Source organism: Trichosurus vulpecula, chromosome 2 (genome assembly GCF_011100635.1).
Source record: "Trichosurus vulpecula isolate mTriVul1 chromosome 2, mTriVul1.pri, whole genome shotgun sequence".
Classification (NCBI taxonomy): domain Eukaryota; kingdom Metazoa; phylum Chordata; class Mammalia; order Diprotodontia; family Phalangeridae; genus Trichosurus; species Trichosurus vulpecula.
In genome coordinates this window covers 61,320,060-61,342,130 of record NC_050574.1, presented here as the reverse complement: position 1 = coordinate 61,342,130, position 22,071 = coordinate 61,320,060, and the positions used below count along the sequence as shown (strand labels likewise).

Sequence of the window (22,071 nt, the reverse complement as noted above, 5' to 3'; positions counted from 1 at the left end):
GGATATGTTTCTTGTACTATCTCACCTCAGAGGGTGGTTATACCGTCCACGAGATAGGCTATTAACGTGTGTCCAACTATAATATGCCATAGAAACATAAACCTTTACCATACTTGAAAAGGCTATCCTCCTCTTTTCAAATTCTCTTTCCCAGGGTTAAAAAAAAAGGCCCATTTCTTTCTCCTTTCCTGTATTTTCCTCCAAGCTTTTCCATCAAATGCCCCTAGACTGCTTCCCATCTCTCCACTTGGGCACTGCATGCTCCAGCCAGATTCGACCACTAGCCGGCTGCTCCCTGATGTCCTCCTGTCCTCTCTGTTGCTCCTGGGGGCTGCCTCCACTAGGTCTTTTCTAATGTCTTGCTTCCCCTTTATGTTTTATTATGTGATATCCTCTACAATTGTGAACCCACGGAGGAGCCAAGGCAGCTTAAGAGCAGAGTCTGAAGTCCTGAAGACCTGAGTTCAAATTCTAGCCTTAGGAAAATCACTGAACCTACTTTCTCAACATCTTTAATAAAGGGTGTTGGACAAATAAATCTTGAAGGTCTTCCTCAGCTCTAGATCCACTGGTGCAGCAGATAACTCCTGAGGAATGGGGAGGGGGCCTTCGTTTTTCATACACATTGCCCAGTATTCTGATGTTTGTCGATCCTGCTTTGCTCCATAGAAGGATAAAGGAACAAGTAAACGTAGGAGCTCTGTTTCCTAATGAAGAAGGCCACTAGCAGAGTGACCATTTTTGTTAGAAAATAAAAAGCCTTACAAACATCTTACCAAGATTTAATGTACATTTATTCTTAACACGTGGAACATATAGTATAAAGATTTCATACTGAATAAATGATATTCATTAAGCCAAAAAAGGAAAAAAAGGAGGAATTTACATCAAGTTTTTAGCTACATTGTTTGAAATACAAATATGCAGAATTTATCACTGAAAAAATCTCAATTGTGTTTCTTCATCAGGAACTTCAACTGAACCTAGAACTTTTTCACACCTCGATTAGAAAGAAAACAAAACAAAAACAAAACAAAAAAAAACCAGGAAAAATAAACTATAAGTTGATTGGCTGCTGAGACAGCAATGACTTTTTACACAGAGACCTGTACAGCATCACCTCCAAGAGGAGAGATGTCTGGCAAGAGATTAAATAATTGTGTCTCGCTTTGGGCAGGTCACCAACTTGTTATAACTCGTCATACTATAAAGGAGAAGGGCAGGGGAGTGGCTAGGGACCAAACTGTGGGGCTCCAGAGGGTATGTGCAATGTACAACGTCATCTATATACACACGCAGCCGCGCAGGGCACTGCGGCTAAAGGTTAAAACCAGTTCTAAGAGGTGATCTCAGGGTTATTCATACAATCAAGGAGGAAGAGAAAGAGGTCAGGGTGTTGTAGGTTCACACATGATACTTTGGGGGAAAAGCCTTTTTTTTTTCTCCTCAACGTTTAACTAAAAACATTTTTAAAAACTACAGCTTGCTGCTGATCCAGCGTTTTCTCTTTTTTCAATGTGAGACATTATTACAGTATGTTTACAGTATAAGGTGTACAGTACATGAAGGTCCTACACTCTACTGCACAGGCCTCTCCATTGAACAGGGTCTGTTCACAACTGGTAACTTCTTGGCTCCTGCAAGATTGTGAATGTACAACAAGAAACCACACACAGTTCAGCAGTCACCTTTTTTTTGTCCTTCAGAGTTTTTGTGTTTTTTTTTTCAATTTTTTTTTTTTTACCATTAAAAACAGTTATGAAAGGTGGCGTCCCATCGATGCAAGAACTGGGCGAGCCGTTATTTTATTTGTTTTTCCCCAAACTCACTGTAAACGACAGTAACTTTGGTTAAAATAAAAAAAAGTCTTCTATGTAGGCAGAACTCTGTCTTCTTGAGTCGGGTGGGGTGGGGTGGGGTGGGGGCGGGACAAGTGGGAGGAGGAAGAGGAGGGGAGGGGAAGGGGAGGGAGGAGAGAGGCAGGAAAGATTTCCCCCAGGGAGAAGCAGGACAGCGCGGGGTGGGCTGGATTCTGAGGTGGTTTTGCATAAATAAAGGACAACAGTCAGTTTCTAAGTTCTCCACGCACGCACACACACACAGGGGAGGTGTCCATCCCACGGCTGTCATGACTGGCCAATTAAAAACAGTACATCACAAATGACTTGTGAGACCAATGAGTTCATCAACGGCGACACAGAGATGTCCAGCAGCCGTGACTCGTACAACGTGAACTCCGAGTGGTTCTCGTCCACCTTGGCCAGGGCGAGCAGCGCCCGGGCCGCCCGGCGCATCATGTCCACGCTGGTCGGCTCAAATGGGGGATTCTGCATGTGCAGAAGGCTGGCCTGGCTCTGCTGGAACTGGGTGGCAGCCAGGCTGTCCTCCAAGAAACCCAGCAGGTTGCCGATGCTGCCCTTCTGCACGGCAATGGCCCGGGCAGCCAGGCTGTCGCCCTGGGCCAGGTTGGCCAGCAGCACCACGGCCATCTCCCGGCACACCGGGTTCTTTCGGTCACTGAGGAAGCGCACCATGGTGCTATAGAGCTTCTCCAGGCGGCTGAAGGGGGGCGTGGCGAGGATCAGGTCCACATTATTGTCTTGGATGCTGAGTTTGCTGAGGGTTTCCAGAACCAGTCTCTGGGGGGAGAGGACAGCATTGGGGCCCAGGGTGGGGAAGGGGTCCTGGGCTTCGGCCGAAGGGCAGACTGCCCAGTGCAGAAGTCCGTCCAGCACCGGCAGGCAGATGCTCTCGGGGTATGGGGAGAGGTCCAGTTGCCCTGAGATGTTGGCAAGCGTGACCAGGGTGTTCTCCCGGAGCATCTCCAGGCAGTCCCACCACCACTCCACCTTGTTGCAGCTCACCCCTTGGTCCTGCTCCTCCTCCTTCTCGTAGGTCAGCGGCGCCTGCTTGCGCTCCGGGTGCTTATGGTGCAGCAAGATGAGTTTGCCGAGAATGAGCAGCAGCCCAGGGTGTTTGGACATCTCAAAGTCGTTGCCCGGCACAAATGACAAGCTCCGGATGGTGTTGGAGACGCAGACGCAGCGCTTGGCCAGGGAGTCCTGCCAGTCCAGGAGGGTGCACAGTGGGGTCTCGTCCTTACTGTGGGGCTCATCTTCTAAGATCTTGATGTTCCGGTGGCTCTGCACAGGATTGATGCCAAAAGGGAACTTGCCACTTTCCTTGGCGGTCTCTGCGTTCTTGGCCCCCTCGTCGGACAGGGTGCTGGGACGCGATGACAACATGTCGTCCATGGTGGCAGTGATCCGCTTCTCCGAGGGGCCGTCAGGCAGGGGCCCCTCCCTATCTTTTATGCCCAGGGCCCCCTCAGCTGCTGGGATCCGCTTTGGAGGGGCCACGGGCGCAGGCTCCCGGGTCTGGCTCCCAGGCAGCTCCATCTTGCTCTCAAAGTGGGTCTGGATGTGCTCAGTAGTGTCCCCGCCACCGATCCGCCAGTGCAGTAGGCCACTGTCAAACTCCTGCACTCGCCCCAGTTTGTCCGAGCAGTCTACCACAAAAGGATCATTCTTCTGCACAATTTTGACAGGCAGCTTGTCGAATTTGCTGACAAGCTTCTCCTCGCTGCTCTCTGAGAGCACCTTGTCCTTGCTTGCAAATGCAGCCTCCTCCTCTTCTTCCTCTTCTTCCTCCTCCTCCTCTTCCACCTTGGGGCTCAGAAGCTCCTCCTCTTCCTCCCCCTCAACTGGGGATGGGCTGGAGGCCTTCTTGAATCTCTCCGGGTCTAGCAATGTTCTCTGACCTGGGTCACCCACCTCATACTCCTTCAGAATGCCAAAGATCTCAATCAAGCAACGCCGGAAGTATTCCACAAGGAGCTCCAACAGTCCTGGCAGCTGGAATAGAAAGAAAAGGAGCCGATGAGAGGAAAAAGGGGCCCAAACAAAGAATCCTACGGTGGGAGGGCCCTCTGAGGCCTAGACCTTTTCCCTGCAGTGCTTGGCATGGAGCGGGCCCTACACCGATGCTCATTCCCTGAGCTGCCAGCTCAGAATGCACGTGGACCACAATGCACAGAAGAAGGGGTCTCCCCTGTTCTCAGAGCTCTCCAAAGGAAATCTCAACATCATCTGAGCCACCCATCCCAAGGCCTTTCAGCGTTTAGGAAGTTTCTCTCTATTTTGAAGCTGGTCATCTTTGGAAATAGAACAGCTGGCCAAAAGACTTGTACTTCATCTACTTAAAGGTATGATTATGCTGTCCCATCATTCGGCTTCCCCAACCAACCAAACAATGTTGGCTCTCTCATTCATTTGACCTCCCATACTGGCATTTTCCTTCGCTTTCTCTGGATCCTCTTCATATCCTATTACACAGCAGGGCCCAGAATTGTACAAGAGGACAGAGGAGTGGGGACAGATGGTCAAGGATCAAGATCACCTGGCCCCCTCCTCCCTTGGTCTCCCAAACGGCCGCAGGAATCTATGGCACATCAAGGAGGGTCCTTTGCTCTCCATAGGCCAGGCATTCTGGTGCCTTCACAGAAAAAAAAAATTACTCTGTATTCTGGGCTTTTGTGTCCTCATTTATAGAATTTGGGGGTTAGGAGTGGAGGGACAAATGGACACGGGGACAACAGAAGGCTATAGAATTCCTTCCAGCTTAAGCATTTTACAGCTCTAAATGTATGCATTAACAGTCCTACAAGTATGAACACAAACCCATCCCCATTACTGGAAAAGGTCAAAAAGTCCACATCTTCCTGACAGAAGGGCAGGAGTTTCAGCTTTGTAAATAGTACTTAAAAAGAAATAAAAAGTTGCTTTAACATTAATTTTGACTTTTCCTCATATTCTCACAGCATAGCTTGAAAGCATTAGGGACATGCAGGGAAGAAACTAACACAGCAAAGAAGTATGGACTTGACCACTCTAGAACCAAGAAGGGAGGCTAAGAGAAGCCAGGGTCCTTGGAAATGATTCAAAGTTCTGTGAGGCTGGAGAGGAAACAAATTCACATCTTCTATTTTCACCAACCTTTAATTGAAATTCAGCCTTCCCTTCAATTATGATTGTGGGCAACCAATCCTAGAAGTGTACGAGCAGCACATGTGACTCTGCTACCAACAGAGATCACGGGCACCACTGTATCACATTCCATTGCTGCCGATCCTCAATATACCACTTATGCTCCTGACTGCTCTGAAATCAGTGTAGTTATGAGACCTGCTGCTAGATAACACACGATTACAGACTGTATTTCAAATATAATTGGTTTCCTTTGTAATCCTATGTATTTTATTTTAGGCATTCAAAAACATTATGCTGAGAGGGATCCAGGACACAAAAATGGTGAGAGACGATTTCACATGGGAATATACTTTACTGATTCTAGGAAGAGAATCCGCATCTTCTATCAATATCCAAAAAACAATTAAAAAAATTATTCCTTAGCATCTGTTCCAACCTCCAAACTCCCTCCTGTACAGACCAAGTTCAATGGCAAAATGATAAATTTCCAAGTTCTTTGAGAGAAGAGGCTGTAAGTGATGAGACAGTGTTCTAATGGCCCATTCTGGAGTTAAGCATAGTCCTAGGCTCACTGATCCAGTGCAGGTGGTCAGGGGCCATCACAAACTCAGACACTGCGCCTAACCCAGGCTCTACAACACACAGCAAACACAGCGCCCTTCTCCTCCAGCTACGTCTTGAGGCCCCGCCCCTAGCCATGGGCACTCACCTGGCCCAAGTTGAAGGTCATGATGCTGTTGTCATCATACAACAAGATGTTAATGGTGTCTAAGGCCCACGTACTCTCTGCCAACAGCCCTGATTTGAGGGACATCATCACTCGCCACGCCTCTGGAGTTCCTGAAACACAGCACCCACCCCACACTGGTGTTTGGTGGTCACCCAGGGGGCTCTTCAGGGCTGGCCCCAAAGTTGGGCTGCAGAGGGTCTGAAGAAGACACCTCATTTACCCACCTTAGAGGCTGTTCTAGCCTCATTCCCCTCTTGCCGGCCTTGCCCAGAAGACTTACTAGATACTAAATCCTTTGGCAATTAAGTGCCATGGGTTCCTAAGGCCTCAATGGGACTAGAGCTGTTGCTTCTATTAGGCTGAAAGATTCCCCTTCTTCTGTGTGGACAGCAGCCAACCCACAGGTGGAGGACTTGAGAGAGGCCATTAAGTTAACTCAGGCTATCAAAATGAACAAAGCTGATGGGATATCCAAACCCAAGGGAAACCAGGAGATGACAATGAGTTCTCCAGAAGCAGCACTAACCAAGAATTCCCTCTGCCAAACGCCCCTCTGTTCTGGATAACCAAATGATTTGTGAAGGGCCCACAAGGACCTCTCCTCGTCATGCTGACATGAAGGCAGATGGACGATGGGCCAGAAAGTGGGTTCTAGTGTTGGCTCTGCCACCAACTCTGTGACTTTTGGCAAGTCCCCGAACTGCCATTTTCTCATGTGTACCTTGGGGAAGGCAGTGAGGACAAAATGAAAACTTGCAGGTCCCTTCCAAAACTGTGTGAGTTCCCCAAGGCTCACCAGAAAGCCCTGAAATCAGCTCAGTAAAAGCACCATCGAGGTTCCAGACAAACGGTCACTTTCAAGGCAGAGGAGGGAGGCTAAAGTTTAGGCCAGGTGGAACCCTTCGTCAGTTTTGGGAGTGATTAATCACCCCTGATCTCCTAACGGGAAGGCAAACTGAAAGCTGGTTCTTCTGGGGAAGTCTCCTTACCAATATCCTTTGTTGTGAGCCGCCTCCTCGGTTTCAACACAGGCTGCGTGGCTTCCACAGAGCCAGGAGGGAAGGTGATGTCCCGTCTGATCAGAGGGGGCTGCACAGGGGCAGGTGCTATGTGTGAGGCAGGCACCGGAGGACCTGCTTTCTGCATCTTCATCCCCGAATGTAGGAACGGAGACTTGCTGGGCGATGTGCGGTTCTCCAGGGGCCGGGGAAGGGGGGCGGGGCTGGATACCTGAGGAATGTGATTCTGCATGCTGGGCGGGGGCTGATAGTTAGACTGAGGGGGCCTTGTCATGGGGGGCACAGGGGCCGAGGGACCGTATGGAGGCTGGCGGGTGCCATGGGAAGGCCACGGGCCCTCGTGATTGACCCTCTGATCTGCGTGCAGCATTTCATCTGTTCGGTTCACCCCATGATAGGCAGGCCCCTGGGGGGCAGAGCCTGTGTTCTGCCGATTGGGGTAGTTGTAGCCCATATCATTGCGCCCCTGCCACATGGTGCCCTGTTGAGGGCCCTCTGTAGTTGGCTGCATGGGACCACCCATCATCTGGGGTGGCATGCTCTGCTGGGCATTTGAGCCAGGGGGTGCCGAGACCCGGTCTCGGCCAAATTGGAATGGGAATTGGTTCTGAGGGCCTCCTGCCGGCCGGCGGTCAGCACCAGCAGTGGGATAAGCATTTCCGTATTGGTTGTACACGTCCTGCTGGGGAGATGGCTGGGCTGGCTGCTGTTGGCTGGCTGGCTGGGGCTGAGCTGGGGGCAATTGCTGCTGCGGTGGCTGGCCTTGTCCGCCACTGTACGGCACACTGTACATCTCCCCTTCATGTCGCTTGGCTGGAGGACCGTAAGTGCCATCCATTGGCCGCTTATAATTCTAGGAAATGGATAGGGAGAGGGAAAGGTGTGTATAGTGCTTTAGGAGTCAGAGACAATGGGAGGGTGTACCCAAGATGGACTCCATGCCAGCAGACACCTTGGGGGGAGGGTCTGTGGACTTAGGGGCAGAGCTGCCTTTAAGAATGATGCCTAAAGCAATTCCTGAAAGCGACGTGGGGTTCTTCCTTCCCCCTGGCTCTCTCCTTCCCCCTCTGTTTTCTCCCTCCCTTTAATATTTTTTAATTGGCATCCTTTATTTTTACATCACCTCCATTTCCCAAAAAGACCTCTCTGAACTCTGAAAGCTATCTTATATGACAAAGAATAAAATAAGAGAAAAAAAGCAGTTCAGCAAAACAAACCAATCCATCAACCCAATCCAACATTATGTGCAGGTTCCACACACTGGGCCCCCCTACCAAAAAGGATTCCTCCCTCTATCTCACAGAGCAGCAGAAACAAAGAGTCCTTCTGGCAGACTGACTCCAGGCCTGCCCTGGGGCTTGTGTCCTGGTCCCTGAATAGAGCTCCCAGGGTCAGCAAGACAGACACAGAATACACCTGTCCCCAGACACAAGTTTCTACAAAATGACCACGCGTCGCCACTAAACAGCAGAGACAAGTTAAAAACATCCACTGCCTTCCATCAGGCTGGATGAGTTCACCCAGAAGTTTCCAGATGTGAGGTGAAGGATGTTCCTCTGCACCTAATTTCAGGACCCCTTCCTCTCCTCCGGGTCTGCCCCCACACTCACTTGCTGCTGCTGTTGGTACATTGTAGTTTGCTGGCTGGGGAATGGGCTGCTGGAAGGGGTGCCTTGAGTGGAAAACTGATTGCCATAGGAATCATGTCTGCAAGACAGAAAAAAGTTTGAGGAAGAGAAGAGAGAAGTCTGAGAACATCCAAAAAGCTTGGCGACCCGGAGGCCAGGGCGGTGCTCACTGACCGTTGCTGCTGCTGCTGCTGAGGCTGCTGCTGCTGCTGCTGCTGCGGGGGGTAGCGGCTGGGAGAGTACATCCCCGAGTCCGGGTTGGAAGGCATGAGGTTTGGCTGTGGGGCCCCGGTGCCCATGTTTCCCTCGGGCCCTAGTCCGGACTCCGCCCTAAGCCAAAGAGAGAAGCAGAAGGATTCTTACACTGGGGCTTCCAATGTGAGGATGGACAGTCACAGAGTGGGCAGAGGTCTGGTTCAGTGGAACCCATAGTGCCCAGTTCTGTACCAACTGGGACCTCAGTCAGATCACAAGCTCTCCATCTGTAAAAGAGGGGAATACCTCTTGCACTATTTACTTCAAAGAGGTGTGAGGAAACAATTTCTAAGCCCCAAAGTGATAGATACAAACTCCTGTTATTTCAATAGCTTTCAAGTCTACATCAAGGAAGGTGGGCACTCACCTCACTCTGTCATAAGGGCCTCCATACGGGTAATGTTGCCTCTGTCCCATTGCCATATTTGCCAAACCAGGGCCTGTGGCACGGTTGTAGGGGTCCCCCATCCCACTGTTGGGGCCCTGCCCTGAGGACACGAAAGGATCATTTCCTGGAGCTAGAAGTAGAAGATAGGAAGACGGTAAGAAGGGTAAGTAGGTCTACTGGCCTCTCCTCTGGAGACGGGGGAATATGGAGCTCTAGAGACAACCGAGGGGTATCTCAAAGCTTAGCTGTGACTTAGCCTCTGATTGCTCTTATGATTGGCTCAAACCCAACAACACAAAAGTCTTAGCTGTGAAGATAAAAGCTCGAGGAGAGACAGGAGAGAGGGTGGTGCTAGAGAAGGTGGCCTCCTTAGCATGCTATGGTGGAAGAGGGGGCAAGGACATGGGCATAGTCACCTTTCCTCATGCTGCCGTAAGGATCCTTATTTGGCTCATAAGACATGCGCCCCATCATGTCAGAGGTATTCATGCTGGGCTGGTACCCAGGGTTCGGAGTCATGGAATTTCGCTTTTGGAACGTGGGGTCGCTTCCATCAGCAAAAGCATCCTGGATCCCCACAGAGTTGCTCCTGCTCAGGAACCAGAAAACAGAATTGAGAAGCAGCATCATCCCCACCCCTTCTCCGCTCCTCTCCTGATGACTGCCAGTAAAGGCTGAAGGCAGACATTCCACTGCCGAGTCCCTTTTATCTGGGTTAGATTTAGCTTCTGGGAGAGGAAGACAATTCCTATGTGACAACACTGCTAGGGGGCTACTCCCAGGACTGAGCAGATTCCACTCCCATCCCCTGCTTCCCACTGTTACCTGGGCCCCATGCCTGGTGCTAGTGTTACCTGATGCCTGGCAAAGGGGGCATCTGACTATGTGGGGTGGATGCTGGAGTTGGTGGTTTCAAATCTCCTCCTTCTGCCATGGAACTGCTGGTTGACTGAGGGGTTTGTGGCCCCTGCATGGACCCTGACCCGGCTGCAAACAGAGGCAGGAATAATGAGCAGGTTTGCAGAAGATTCCTAACCTTTGCATGTATTTCCACAGAAAGTCCACGGATGAGCAAAGATGGGAAACATCTGTTATGCACAGGTGACAATTCTTCTCCTAGGGCTATTTCTTTAGTCTGTATGTCTTTTATCCATAAGAAGCACCATGAAAATAAGGGGTAACAGAGTTAATTTTCAGGACTTCTATGGTTCCTAGCCATTCCCCATCCACATGTCGAGAAGGGTGAGAACTGACAAGGAATATTTACAATGATGCCACCAAAATAGAAGTCCTGAAAAACTGGCAGGCAAAAAAATTTTTTTTTTAAATGGTAACCATCCAAAGGGGAGGGGACGCTCTGGAGAAACCCAAGCAGCTGGTGACCAGGCACACAGGGGCTTCGTGTGTCCTTGCACTGGTCTTCTCGACCCCCAAGCCCTGCATCTTCCTCATTCTAAGCATCAGACAAGCTGCCCTCACCCAGCTTCATCCATTCCTCTAAGCTGGAAAGCAGTGAACTACTTGTAATTAATGTTTCCACTAGTTACCATTCCCAGCACCCGATATCCCATGGCTTCAGCCGAGCTGGCTGATGAGTCATTTCAACTATTCATTAAAATCCTCAGAGGTCAGCACCAGGGCATGTTTGTTTACACCCCACCTTCCTGGCACCCTGTCCATTCTCCCCTCCCGGCTGTGGCCACAGCTCTGCGAGGAGGGTGGGCAGAGTCCCTGGCAGCGGGGAGTTTCATTCATAACCCCTCCCCCGCCCTCTGGCCTCCCCATTCATTTCCATCTCAGCTCCCCTGGGAATTCCGGGCTCGGTCTGGGCCACATTCTAAGGCGCTGACATCAGTGAGTGGAGGCTCCCAGACATCCCCAGCCTCCCAGTCATTTGTTGTTTCCCCCCACCCCCCACCGGCCCTCCCACTCGCTGATTTACAAACATTTGGCGTCTTGCCAGGCGCACACTGAGAATTAAAACCTAACGGTGGCATGCTGCTACCTCCTTGCCCTGCCAGCCTGAAGCTGGCGTTGGGCTCCCCATTGCAGGCTGGGTCACACTTAGCTTGTGGAGGGCCCCGGTGTGGGAGGACTCAGAGGCCGCACCCCCCGGGGCAAGACTCCTCCAATCCCAGCAGCAGGCGCCCAAGGTCAAGGTCATCAGTCTCACCTGGTGATGGTGGCTGGATCTTGGGCTGGGACTTCTTGGAGTCTGCAGCTGCAAAGATATCCGGGGGAGGGTCTTCTCCACGCTCGATCTTGCACTCAAACGCATAGAGACACTGGATGTACTGCTTTTTCAGGGAGCTGGCAGCGCTACTGGAGGTGCCCACATTGAGGTTGGTAGCCAGCTCACGCCACTTCTTGTTTTTATTGACCTGCATAGCCAACCAGGGGGTCAGGATGCGGCCGGATAAGACCAGACTGACCGTTCTTTGCAGGAGGGCCTGATGCTCTAGAGCTCCCAGGACCCTTCTACACTCCCCCCTCCTCAACTAGTAACCCCAGACCTTCTGTGATCAGAATTCAGTCTGAGAAGGAAGTCAAGTTCTGTCTCAAGCAGGTAATGGTAGAATTTAGAAGGTAAATATGCCGGTGAAAAATTTAATGTAGGCATTCTTCACTATATGTAATGGATGGGTTCTGAAAAAGTCTTTTTTTTTTTAATTTATTTTTTATTTTTAGTTTACAACACTCAGTTCCATAAGTTTTTGAGTTCCAAATTTTCTCTCCCTCCTTCTCCTCCCCCCTGTCCCCAAAGGGTTCTGAAAAGTTCTGCATCAATCCCATCCTATTGTGACAGACTGGCACACACAGCAGGAAGGGTCTCAGACTTGGAGTCAGGGGACACAAGTTTGAGGTCATGGCTCAACGAGTCATGTGACCTTGGTCAAGTCATTTCCATACTGTGAACCTCAGTTTCCTTTTCAGTAAAAAATGGGGATAAATATCCCTGCCCCTAACTACTTCACAGAAAGCTGCACATACATGTGAGCTGTTATGCTATCAAATGCACGAGAAGCACAGGCTATTTAAAGGGACCTTCCAGGGAATCCTTTGGTGAGGTGAATGATCACTTGCCCCAAACCATGTGTCCAGTGGGTGCTTCCTGTGTAAATTCAGTAATCCAGGATGATGGTTGAGGATGATGCCCAAGCCCAATGACCACAGACAGTACTTTGTCTGGGGAGTTTCTTTACAGATGATCCTTGGCTGGTCTTATTTTGTTTTTAAATTTTGTCTCTGCTGTTTTTATTCATGCAGAACACAAACACTTCTCATGAGCCTATGCAATGCACTATATTGGCCCTGGGGAAGATACAGAGTGACACAGTCCCTGACCTCACAGGGCTTATAGGTTAGAAGGGAGAGAAAGACAGGGAAAGGAATACAGATCAAGATAAAAGTACCTAAGAAAGGTCCAAACAAAGTGCTATCTGAAATTCCAAGAATGAAAGATCACGTCTGAGGGAGATGCCAAGATTCCAGCAGGTGAAGCTGGAATAGGAAAGGGTGTGAGCTGACTATTGTCTATCGTGGCTGAGGACAGGACGGGAGCCCCAACCAGACTCTGGGATATACGTTTTCTCACTTTCCCGCCAGAGGATTGAGAGCTCCTTGAGAACAGAGTGTGTCATTTCTGCTTTTAGACCTTCCCAAAAGCCAGCTCAGAGTTCTGTCCACACTGGGTTGTCAGCAGTCCCTGATGCTGACTGAGGTACCATGATCCCCCACTGCTGCCCAACACACATCCCTCTCTCTGATCATTTCAGGCAGGTCTCCTAACGGTTCTTCACAGATCCTATGCTTTTCCTCCTGTCTTTTTCTTTCTACCAAATGTCCTCTTCTCATCGCTTAAACCTCTAAATGTTACACACCCATTAGAGTTCAGATCAAGCCCCCTTTCACCCAGAAAGCTGCCTACCCATTTATTTCCCATTCAGTCTTTTCTTTGAATTCCTATTGTACTTAGAGTCAGAATTTAGCACTTAATTCATATGCACATGAATGATATATGACCTAAATGATCCTCAAGAAAGAGCAACAAAGTGGAAACTGAGGCTCAAGAATATGCCGTAACTTGTCCACAGCGCCCATGGCCAAAAGGCAAGTACTACATCTGTCCCCAGACACTGAAGACCTTGTGCTCTTGCCACCAAGTTAAGCTACTCTATTCCCTGACGATATCTGGTGTTGACTTGATACACGTTTTACATTTACTTCAATTGATATATGTTACTCCTCCCCACTTACCCCCCCATGAAATGTAAGGCCCTCAAGGGTCAGAGGTACCTTCTTTTTGTATCTGTAGCCCCAGGATCTAGTATGGGGTCTCGCACATAGTGAACAATTAATAAATGCTTACTGATTGGTATCCCCCCTTTGTATAAAGTCTAACATTATAAGTATTTTAGTTTTATACCCTCAAAGTGTAAACTCCTTGAAGGCAGGCAGACTATCTTGTAAAACTTTTAAATTCTGAATAGAGCCTATCCTAGCACTGTTCTCAAAGGAGATGCTTAGCAAATATTTGCTGAATGACATCCAGTTGAGAAAGGGAAGTGGGTTTACTATGTCCTATAAGGCAAATTCAATAAATCAATGCCTTTTCTCCTGAGAGGAAAAATGTGGAAGAGCACAGCACCACGTGCAAAAGGCAGGATTGCTCTCAAGGGGTCTAGCAGCCCCATCCTTGAAGGAAGAGGCCTAGGAAGACTGCTAGAGAAGAGAATGTTTGGTTTTGTGGGCATTTGTGGGAAAAGGGACCTGAGAGTCCAGAGGATGGGAAGTCATATTCCACACACAGCTGGTTGATGGGTTTTAACGAGACACTTTCTGATAGTGATGCTATTTTGTCTTGACTGAGGTTTCCAAAAGAAAAAAAAAAAGCCCTACTTCATTTGGGTCATACACCTTCTCCAAACTCAGCTATAAACTCTGGTCCAGACACTGCTCTAGTGACTTCAGACCACAGGAAGGTGGGTGTTTCCAGAGGCTTGTTTGTTGGTGTTCCCCAACTCAGTTTTGTCAAATTAGATTGTAAATGATTGGAGATGAGACCCATAGTTGTCTTTTTAAGATCACATATAGTCTTTAGCAAGGTACCTTGCAAACAGATTAGGCACTTAACTCATTTGTTAAGAAAACTGTATAAAGTTTAGTATTAGATGTCAATGGACTGTGAAACAGAACTCAACTAACTCAGCTATTTGACTGATAATGTCTTCCAAATAGCTTTTGAAGTCTAACTGCATAGAGAAAGGTTTCCTGAGAATCAATGACTTCTGTCTCTGGCCCCACTTGTGCCTGGAACTAAACCTCTACGACTCCACCCCAATGACCCCTTAGCCTTCCATTTATCCCACATTTATGTCTTCTACTGAGGGATTGGCATTCCTGTCCTTGAAGGCCAAGTTACTTTTCAATGTCTTCAACATTAAGCTCCCAGAAGACAGGGATTGTATGAGCCTTGGATTAATGTTGCATCAGGCTCCATTAGACTGTCACCTGATAAAATCATATGGGTGAAGGGAAGGAATCTGAGTGTCATGTACTCACCTGAGTCAATCCGCCAATCTCCTTCACAGATACGTAGAGGCGGTAGAGGTCCAAGGGTTTCCTGCCCACAGCAGGCAGGTTGGTCATGCCCATTGCTTTCTCTTCCGTGAAGGCAAGATAGCGGTCCACCCAGATCTTCCTCTCAGGCTCACCCCCTAATTCGTACAACTTGGTGATCTTCTCATTGGTGGTGGTGGAGGAACTGGACTTCTGGAAGGGGAGGGGGCAGGTCAGAGGGTCATGGGAATGAGTCCTAGATCCCAGGCCTGTTCCAAGGCTCTCCCAAGGTTCTCACTTAGGGGTGGAGAAGGGCAAGAATAAAGACAAAGAAGAACACAGGGTTTTCCCACCCTGACATTAACTAAGAATGGGACCCGAATTATTTTTACTCAAGGTTGAAAGATTAAAGAAGAGTCAGTTCTTTGGCTAGAGTTTGCTGGAAAGAAAGTTGCCACTGCAGAGCCCTGGACACACATCAGTACATCTCCAGAGTGAGAGCTCCCAAGAGGACTCTAAGGAGAGGGTTGAAGAATGACTCACGTTCAGTTGTAACAGATTAGGTATCTTTTGTTTAGGACACAGAAGGATGAACTAGATAGCCTATGAATAGGGGATTCTGGAGCCCCCTGAAAGTTGACAGATTCTAACTTTCATTTTTTCTATTCTATTTTTATTTATTATTTCAATTTTATAGAAGGAGAAACTGAGACCCAGAGATTAGGAATGGTGCAATTATACAACTATAGAGAAAGATCCCTAAGAGGTTGGATTTCCAAGCTGCAGTCCTCTCAGACCATGTTTCTTCTAACCTCCATGGGTAACTAAGGACCCAAGCTTCATCTTCCACATTCCTAAAAAATGCACATGGTTAGGCATGGACCATTATGACTGCTCTGAGCATAGCAACTCAGGCTGCCCATCACTGTCTGACAGCAGGAGGCATTGCTCCAGGGGGAGCATCAGTCAGATGGGTTGGAATGAAGAAGTCCTTGATGGGAAGGAAGGAAGGAGGGAGGAGCAAAAATACTGCTTAGCTACTGGAAGGGAGCTCAGAGATCACCTAGTTCAATTAGCTCATTGTATACAGGAGGAAACTGAAGGCACAGTGAAAAGAAGAGACTTGTTCAAGGTCACAAAGAATCCACGGCAGAGCCAGGACCACAAGTCAGGTCCTCCTGTTTCTTAGTCTAGTGCTCATGCACCACCTCCCACACCCCCACTGCATGGGCAAGAATGCACACATGCATACACACGCACACACACACACACACCACACACACACGCACGCACACACACACAGACACACACATACACACACACTATCTCTGTCACACGTGGCCTTAAAAAAAAAAAAAGATAGGACCCAATCGTTTTCAAAACAAGAACTGCAGACTATTAGCAACCACATGAAAGAAATCATAAAGAAGAGAAAAGTAAACTAAAATAACCTTGAGATTTCCCCTCTTATCTGGCAAAATGGCAAAGATGACAAAAGGCAGGAAGAGTCAATGTTGGAAGGGCTGAAGGAAGACAGGCATAACCACACACTGTTGGTAGAGTTATGAATCAGTTCACCCACAATGGAAACCAATTTGGAATTTTGTTAAGAAATGACTAAAATGTCCAATAGTGTTAGCTCAGAGATCCCACTGCTAGGCACATAGTGCCAAGGAAGTTAAAGACAGAAAGGTACAATAGAGAGCAAAATAGCAGCACTTTTTAAGTTAGGCAAGAAATAGGAAAATAAAAGAGCTACCAATGGCGAAATAAATGTGGTTACATGAATGTAATGGAATGTCATGGCACCATAAGAAATAATAAATATGAAGAAGCCCAGAGAAGCATGGGAAGACCTGTATGAAGTGATGCAGAGGGAGATAAGCAGAACCAGACAAACTACGTGCACAATGACTATAACAATGCAAATTGAAAGGAAAAAAAATCAATGCTGTGTAATTATAAAAACCAAGCTTGGTCCTAAAGAATGGATGAGAAAATACACATCCTGCCCTTTGAGAGGAGGGGGATTAGGGGTGAAGAATACTGCCCAGCATGTCAGGCTCAACATGATGGTTAGTTTTGTTAAACTGGTTTTTTCTCCTCTTTCTTGGCTTTTTGTTATAAGCAATGGCATGCTGATTGGGGTACATGTGTGGGGGAGAGGGGAGGAACAGATTCAGAAATGAAGATGATGTGAAAACAAAAGACAGCAATTTAAAAATAACGAAATTGGGGGGTGGGGGATGGGTGTAGAGGCAGTCCTGATTGGTGCCGCTTTGGTACACCCTACCCTATAATTCATCCCCATTTTTCTATTCTAGCTGGGAGAGAGGACAGAGCGAAGACAAAGCTTTACCTTGGATTTGGACTCAGGTTTAGGTGTTCCATCTGCCTTGTTGTTCATTTTGGTGGCTGGCGTTAATTTGACTTCCCCGAGACCCATCATCTCTGGGCTAGCTGCCATCCCTAGAGAATGAGAGAATATTTAAGCCTTACAATACCAGCTCTCATCCCGTGAACCCTTTGCAATAAGAAGTGACTAAACCAGGACTCACCTCCTGAATTGTTGGCTATGTTCCCACCCATGGGATAGGGGGGACCCTGAGGGTTGATCATGCCAGCCATACTGTTAAGTCCTTGTCCATAAGGAGGTCCAGTTCCCATCATGCCCCCTTGATTCATATTGGGATAGCCTGGAGGCCTGAAGAGGGAAGGTAGAGACAAGAAAGGTATGTGTAAATTAGGAACTTCAACATGCAGAGTTGTTCTTCAACTTGGCAAGAAGGCAGAGCCAAAATCATGTAATACCTAGGTTTGTATGGGGAAAACCTAATGGGTCCCAAGAAAACAGAATTGTGCAAAGGCTGACCTAGATAGTCTTATCTTCTATCTCCCCACATAGGATGCTTGCAAGAGGGTTTAGAAGCCCTAAACAGGAAACAGTAGCTCCATTTTAAGATGTAAAGGCGTCAGAACCAGCCTCATTGAAGGCCAGTGACTCCTCTATGCCTTTCATCATTTTTGCCACAGGTTATCCTGAGTTTTCCTCTCCCCTGCTCTGCCTTCTTTTCCCATTAAAGGCCTTGTCTGGCTGAAGATCTAGCCTTAATGGCTTGAAAATTCAAGTCAGTGTGATGCCAAATGGTCCTGTCTCTGTTTCTTGGGGGCAATATTTCCACCTGCCCCCCCGACCTGTCATGGAGGCTACATTTCTAGGACTGACTGCTCTGGGTATCTTTCTACCAAATCTACTCTTTACAGTTACAACTTATCCTCCCTTGAGGAAAAAATAATCCCCCTTCTCCCACTTCCTCCGTAGTCCATCCAAATCTTGATAGCCTAAGATCCATTTGAAGTCTCAGGTGCCACCAATAATGCTGGGCTAGCTGCCTAAGGGCCAAAGGCCAAAGTCAAGTTATGACCACCGGACTCGGTCCAGCGAAGCCACTGCCATGTTCACCAACGAATGGTCAGAGAAGAAGCTCAAAGAGCTAGACCTTTTAAGTCATTAACCCCAGTCGCTCAAGCCTCACAGACAAGAGCCAAGGGATTCAATCACATATTAAATTGTTCACTGGCTCTTCTTCCGCCCTGGCCTTTCTTGGCCACCCGTGAAAGGCTGTGACTGAAGAAAAAATTTAGCAACGAGCAGGACCATACAACTTGTTGAGAGACTGACAGCCACCATTCCTCTTAATGTTCCAGTTGCCCAATTGGCAGTTAAATTCAAGAATAGCAGAAAATAATTCAAATTAACCCAAACTCTATCATCAAACCATCAATAGAGAGCAAAAAATAGATTGAAAACTAATCTCTCAACTCTACCCACTATGAAGGGCAGTCTTAAAAATTTGTCAGACAGATGATGGAGAAAATGAGGAACACCCTTCTCTCTAGAGGGCATTTGGAACAGGGATACCCAATGTATGTCTGAGGACTTAGGTCCATTTTGGTCTGATATTTCCTTTCCTGAGCACCTGCACCGATCACCAAACCCTAACCACCAAGCCTTATTCTAAGAATTAGGGGTAGTATAGAATAGTGGAGACAGAGCAGGCCTCAGAAGCAGGAAGGTCTGGGTTCAAGTCCTGAGTCAGACAGATGGCCGTGTGACCCTGGGCAAGTCACGGAACCTCACTGTGCTCTAGCCAATTCTCCAAGATTCCTAGTCACAGAGAATGGGCCACTCTGTACCAGAAGGAGTTTCTTCCCCCCAGAGTCCCTTATCATAATGAAGCCATAGGTGCAGTCCCTTTTTCCTCTCTCAAGAACAGGTGACAAATCCAAAGAAAAGCCCCATGTCATACCTGTTTTGGATGGAATTGGCAGCAACATGCATGGCAACGGCGGTTTCTTGTGCTTTCCGGTTCATGCCCCCAGGTGGGGGGCACATCCCCGACCCGACCTGAGGCGGCATGTTGGCCATGTTGGGACCATAAGGCCGACTGCCCATGGAGGCGTGACTCATCCTTCCTGGGGGCAGTCCGCTGTAGGGCGGCATGCCGGTCTGGCCGTGCATTTGAGCTCCAGCCCCCATGGGGTTCATGCTCCCTGCCATCCCTGCGCTTGGATAGTTGGCATTGGGCAGGGTGTTATAGTTTGGCTGCCTGGGGTAGCCTCCTGGGAAGAAGATGGAGAAAAGATGCAGTTATTGGGGAAACGGCTCCCAGACCTCAAAACTCTGCAGAGCCAAAAGGGAACATGTCCATACTTGGCCACAGTAGAATCTGGGAGACCTCCAGGTCAAAAAACAGCAAACATATGGCTCCAGGAGAGGACAGAAGTGAACCAACTAATCTCAAATGAAGTCTGACCCAGGACTTTCTGATGTTGAAGGAATTCTTTCCTGTTTGGGCCCCCGGAAAGCTCACCTCCAGGTTCTCCATAAAGTAGACATCTTAATAAGAGTGAGGCTGGCTTATTCTCTGATAGATTTTATCCTCCCCCACACACTGTGGGGACTTGGTCACTGTTACTGAATAACCAACTTTCTGATTCATGGCAAAGAACACTTCCCTCTTTTCCCAGGACTTAAAAGTCATCTCTGGTCCTGACGATGAAATAACTTCCCTCAAAATTCTTTGTCACAATTATCCCACCGTCCTACAGCACTCAAACCTATAGAACTGATTTTCATTTTTTTCTGGGTCATGCTTCCCCACTTGGGGGCAAATACCCTATTCAACCTATAAAGTCAAGAAGAAGGACACACTGGAGGGTGGTTCCAGTTGGGAAATGCTCTCACCTTGAGGGCCATATTGACCCCCCTGGGGCCCATAGCTTCCCATGGAGTTCTGATAGGAGCCCATGCCTGCATGCATCTGTCCTGAAGACTGACGTGGAGATAAGGCAGAACCAGGCTGAGGGGAACTGTACTGGGGCATCTGAGGATTTCTCTGCATGTAGCCTGTGTGAAAAAGAGATGGTCATTGATACAATTACTCATTAAAGAAAGAAAACCACAAATGCTGGTGTTTTCCTACCACCCCTGATCACTAGGTACTCATGTCCTCTGGGACTACATCATACGTTCCTTGGCTCAGGCAGCCCAAGGGCCCTAAGTCATTACTAACAAGGGGAGCAACCCTGGACAGCAGAAAAGTAGGCCTGGAGCCTCTGGTGGAGGGTGAGCAAACAACACGGCCAGCCAGCTTGGCTAGGGGCAGGGACAGACACGCCATCAACAGGAATCCATGGTGAAGAAGTACATGGGGTCTGGGCAGCACTCTGGTTCAGAGTCATTATCAGATGTCTAACAAGTGCTATGATCACAGCAAGGGGCTAGGGCTCTCTCCAGGCTCCATGGCTATCAATTGTACAAATCATTCAGTTTCTCCCACTCCTCAAGCTCCAGATGAGTTCTACAGGTCAGCCTCTTACCTCGATCCTGGGCAATGCTTGACTGGTTCATGGAAGGATGCATGATGCTATCTGATTGGCCACTGGGCGGCCGAGGTGGCATCTGGGTGCCTGCTCCAGGGACAAGAAGAGAAGTTAGCTAAGCCTAGGAACCCCACTAAGACACAGGTCCAGGGTCAAAGGGGCCAAGTCAAGCCTGGTGAGAAACAGTGACTTGGCCAAAGGGCCAAATATTAAGAAGTCAATCCAGGGCATCATTAGCTCTTTTCCTAAAACCTCTAGGAGGGGCATATTTAGGATACTTCAAAGTGCCTCTGATCTCCCCTCTCCCCACCAGCAAAGGCCCAAGCCAGCACTAAGCCTCCTGCCCATACCTGGCACTGCAGCAGGTGAGAGTGGTCCTGAGCGAGACTGAGCAACACTGGCAGGAGAGCCCACCGGGGAGGGGGAAGGCCCTCGGATCCCAGGCAGATGAGGGGAGGTATGAGGAGAGAAAGGAGACTGAGCTGGGTTACTCTGTTCTCCTTGGCTGCTGGAGATCCCTGAAGTGCTCACACCAGGGCTCAGCGCTCCTTCCGTCCCCATGGGGAGATCATCTATGGAGCCAGACAGATCCTGGAACAAGCACAGACAGAGACTGGTCAGGAAGCAGGAATCCAGGGTTCTCCCACCCTGCCTCCAGGAGGCATCTGCTTCGCCCAGGTCTTGCCTCTGTTCCACAAGGGGTACACATTTCAGCATTTTTGGGGAGAGAGATCCAAAGACATCATAGACTCTTGGTGACCTTTCTTTCACATGGAAATCAAGACCACCACCTTTAAAATGCTTCCAGTTAAGATCAACAGAAGCACCATCAGGCTTGGCCAATGCACATTCGATCCTCCAAGTTAATCTTATTTTTGTTGAGGGGTCTCTGTGTATAGGTCACTATGCCTGACCACATAGATGATTTGGAGGATCAAAGAGGAGGGGGATTATAATATGGAAAAAAGACCCTTGAAGAGAGGGAGGGCTCTAGATTAGAGACCAGGTGCTTTTGTAGACCATATGCTTCCCCCTCTAAAAAAGACTCCAGCGGGAGACATAAAGTTAACAAATTCATTCTTCATTGATTCAACACTAACTTTTTAAATGTCCACTATACACTTGGTTTTGGAGGCTACACAAAGCTAAACAAGACATAGGCACTGCCCTCAAGGGATATGAACCAGAGACATTTGATACAGAATTCAGTTTGGGTGAGTCAACCCCAAAGTTGATAAAGAGAGGCTCTAAATCAAGGGCTTTCATCTTGGGCAGCAGTTTGGCTAATTTGTCTTGAGTAAAGATCGGAGACTTCTTCACTTTTTCCATCCATTCCAAGTCCATCCACCACCTCTTCTCCCCCCTCCCCCACAGTACTCCCATCCCCACACACTTCCTGGGGATTAAGCTTCAGAGAGATGAGGCTAAGAACACTACCATCGGGAAGGCCTTAAGGGAGGCTTTTTAACAGACACAGACTAGAAACATGCCCTGGAACTTAAAGAGCTAAATAGTTGAATTCCACAGGACAAAGGGTGAAGGTACAAGAAGTTGTTTCAAATCCTTAAAGCCAGTCGACAAACTGGTTAGTTTCTAACTTCACCCCACCTCTGTACTA

General features: G+C 48.4%; 1 protein-coding gene across 1 annotated transcript in view; it reads right to left on the bottom strand.

The window, feature by feature from the left end:
• Nucleotides 1–772: 772 nt before the first annotated feature.
• The window catches only part of ARID1A (AT-rich interaction domain 1A), a 91,713-nt gene continuing 70,414 nt past the window's right edge, over nucleotides 773–22,071 (bottom strand). Inside the window, exons 5-20 of the mRNA XM_036744481.1 lie at nucleotides 20,804–21,044; nucleotides 20,451–20,540; nucleotides 19,816–19,977; nucleotides 18,878–19,190; nucleotides 17,126–17,271; nucleotides 16,927–17,036; nucleotides 14,571–14,780; nucleotides 11,182–11,389; nucleotides 9,863–9,995; nucleotides 9,425–9,597; nucleotides 8,988–9,138; nucleotides 8,540–8,695; nucleotides 8,348–8,444; nucleotides 6,708–7,590; nucleotides 5,698–5,828; nucleotides 773–3,854 (exon numbers count right to left, since the gene is read on the bottom strand). Coding sequence (XP_036600376.1) covers nucleotides 2,127–3,854; nucleotides 5,698–5,828; nucleotides 6,708–7,590; nucleotides 8,348–8,444; nucleotides 8,540–8,695; nucleotides 8,988–9,138; nucleotides 9,425–9,597; nucleotides 9,863–9,995; nucleotides 11,182–11,389; nucleotides 14,571–14,780; nucleotides 16,927–17,036; nucleotides 17,126–17,271; nucleotides 18,878–19,190; nucleotides 19,816–19,977; nucleotides 20,451–20,540; nucleotides 20,804–21,044 — 4,932 coding nt within the window. The 3' untranslated portion in view covers nucleotides 773–2,126. The remainder of the gene's footprint in view (nucleotides 3,855–5,697; nucleotides 5,829–6,707; nucleotides 7,591–8,347; nucleotides 8,445–8,539; nucleotides 8,696–8,987; nucleotides 9,139–9,424; nucleotides 9,598–9,862; nucleotides 9,996–11,181; nucleotides 11,390–14,570; nucleotides 14,781–16,926; nucleotides 17,037–17,125; nucleotides 17,272–18,877; nucleotides 19,191–19,815; nucleotides 19,978–20,450; nucleotides 20,541–20,803; nucleotides 21,045–22,071) is intronic.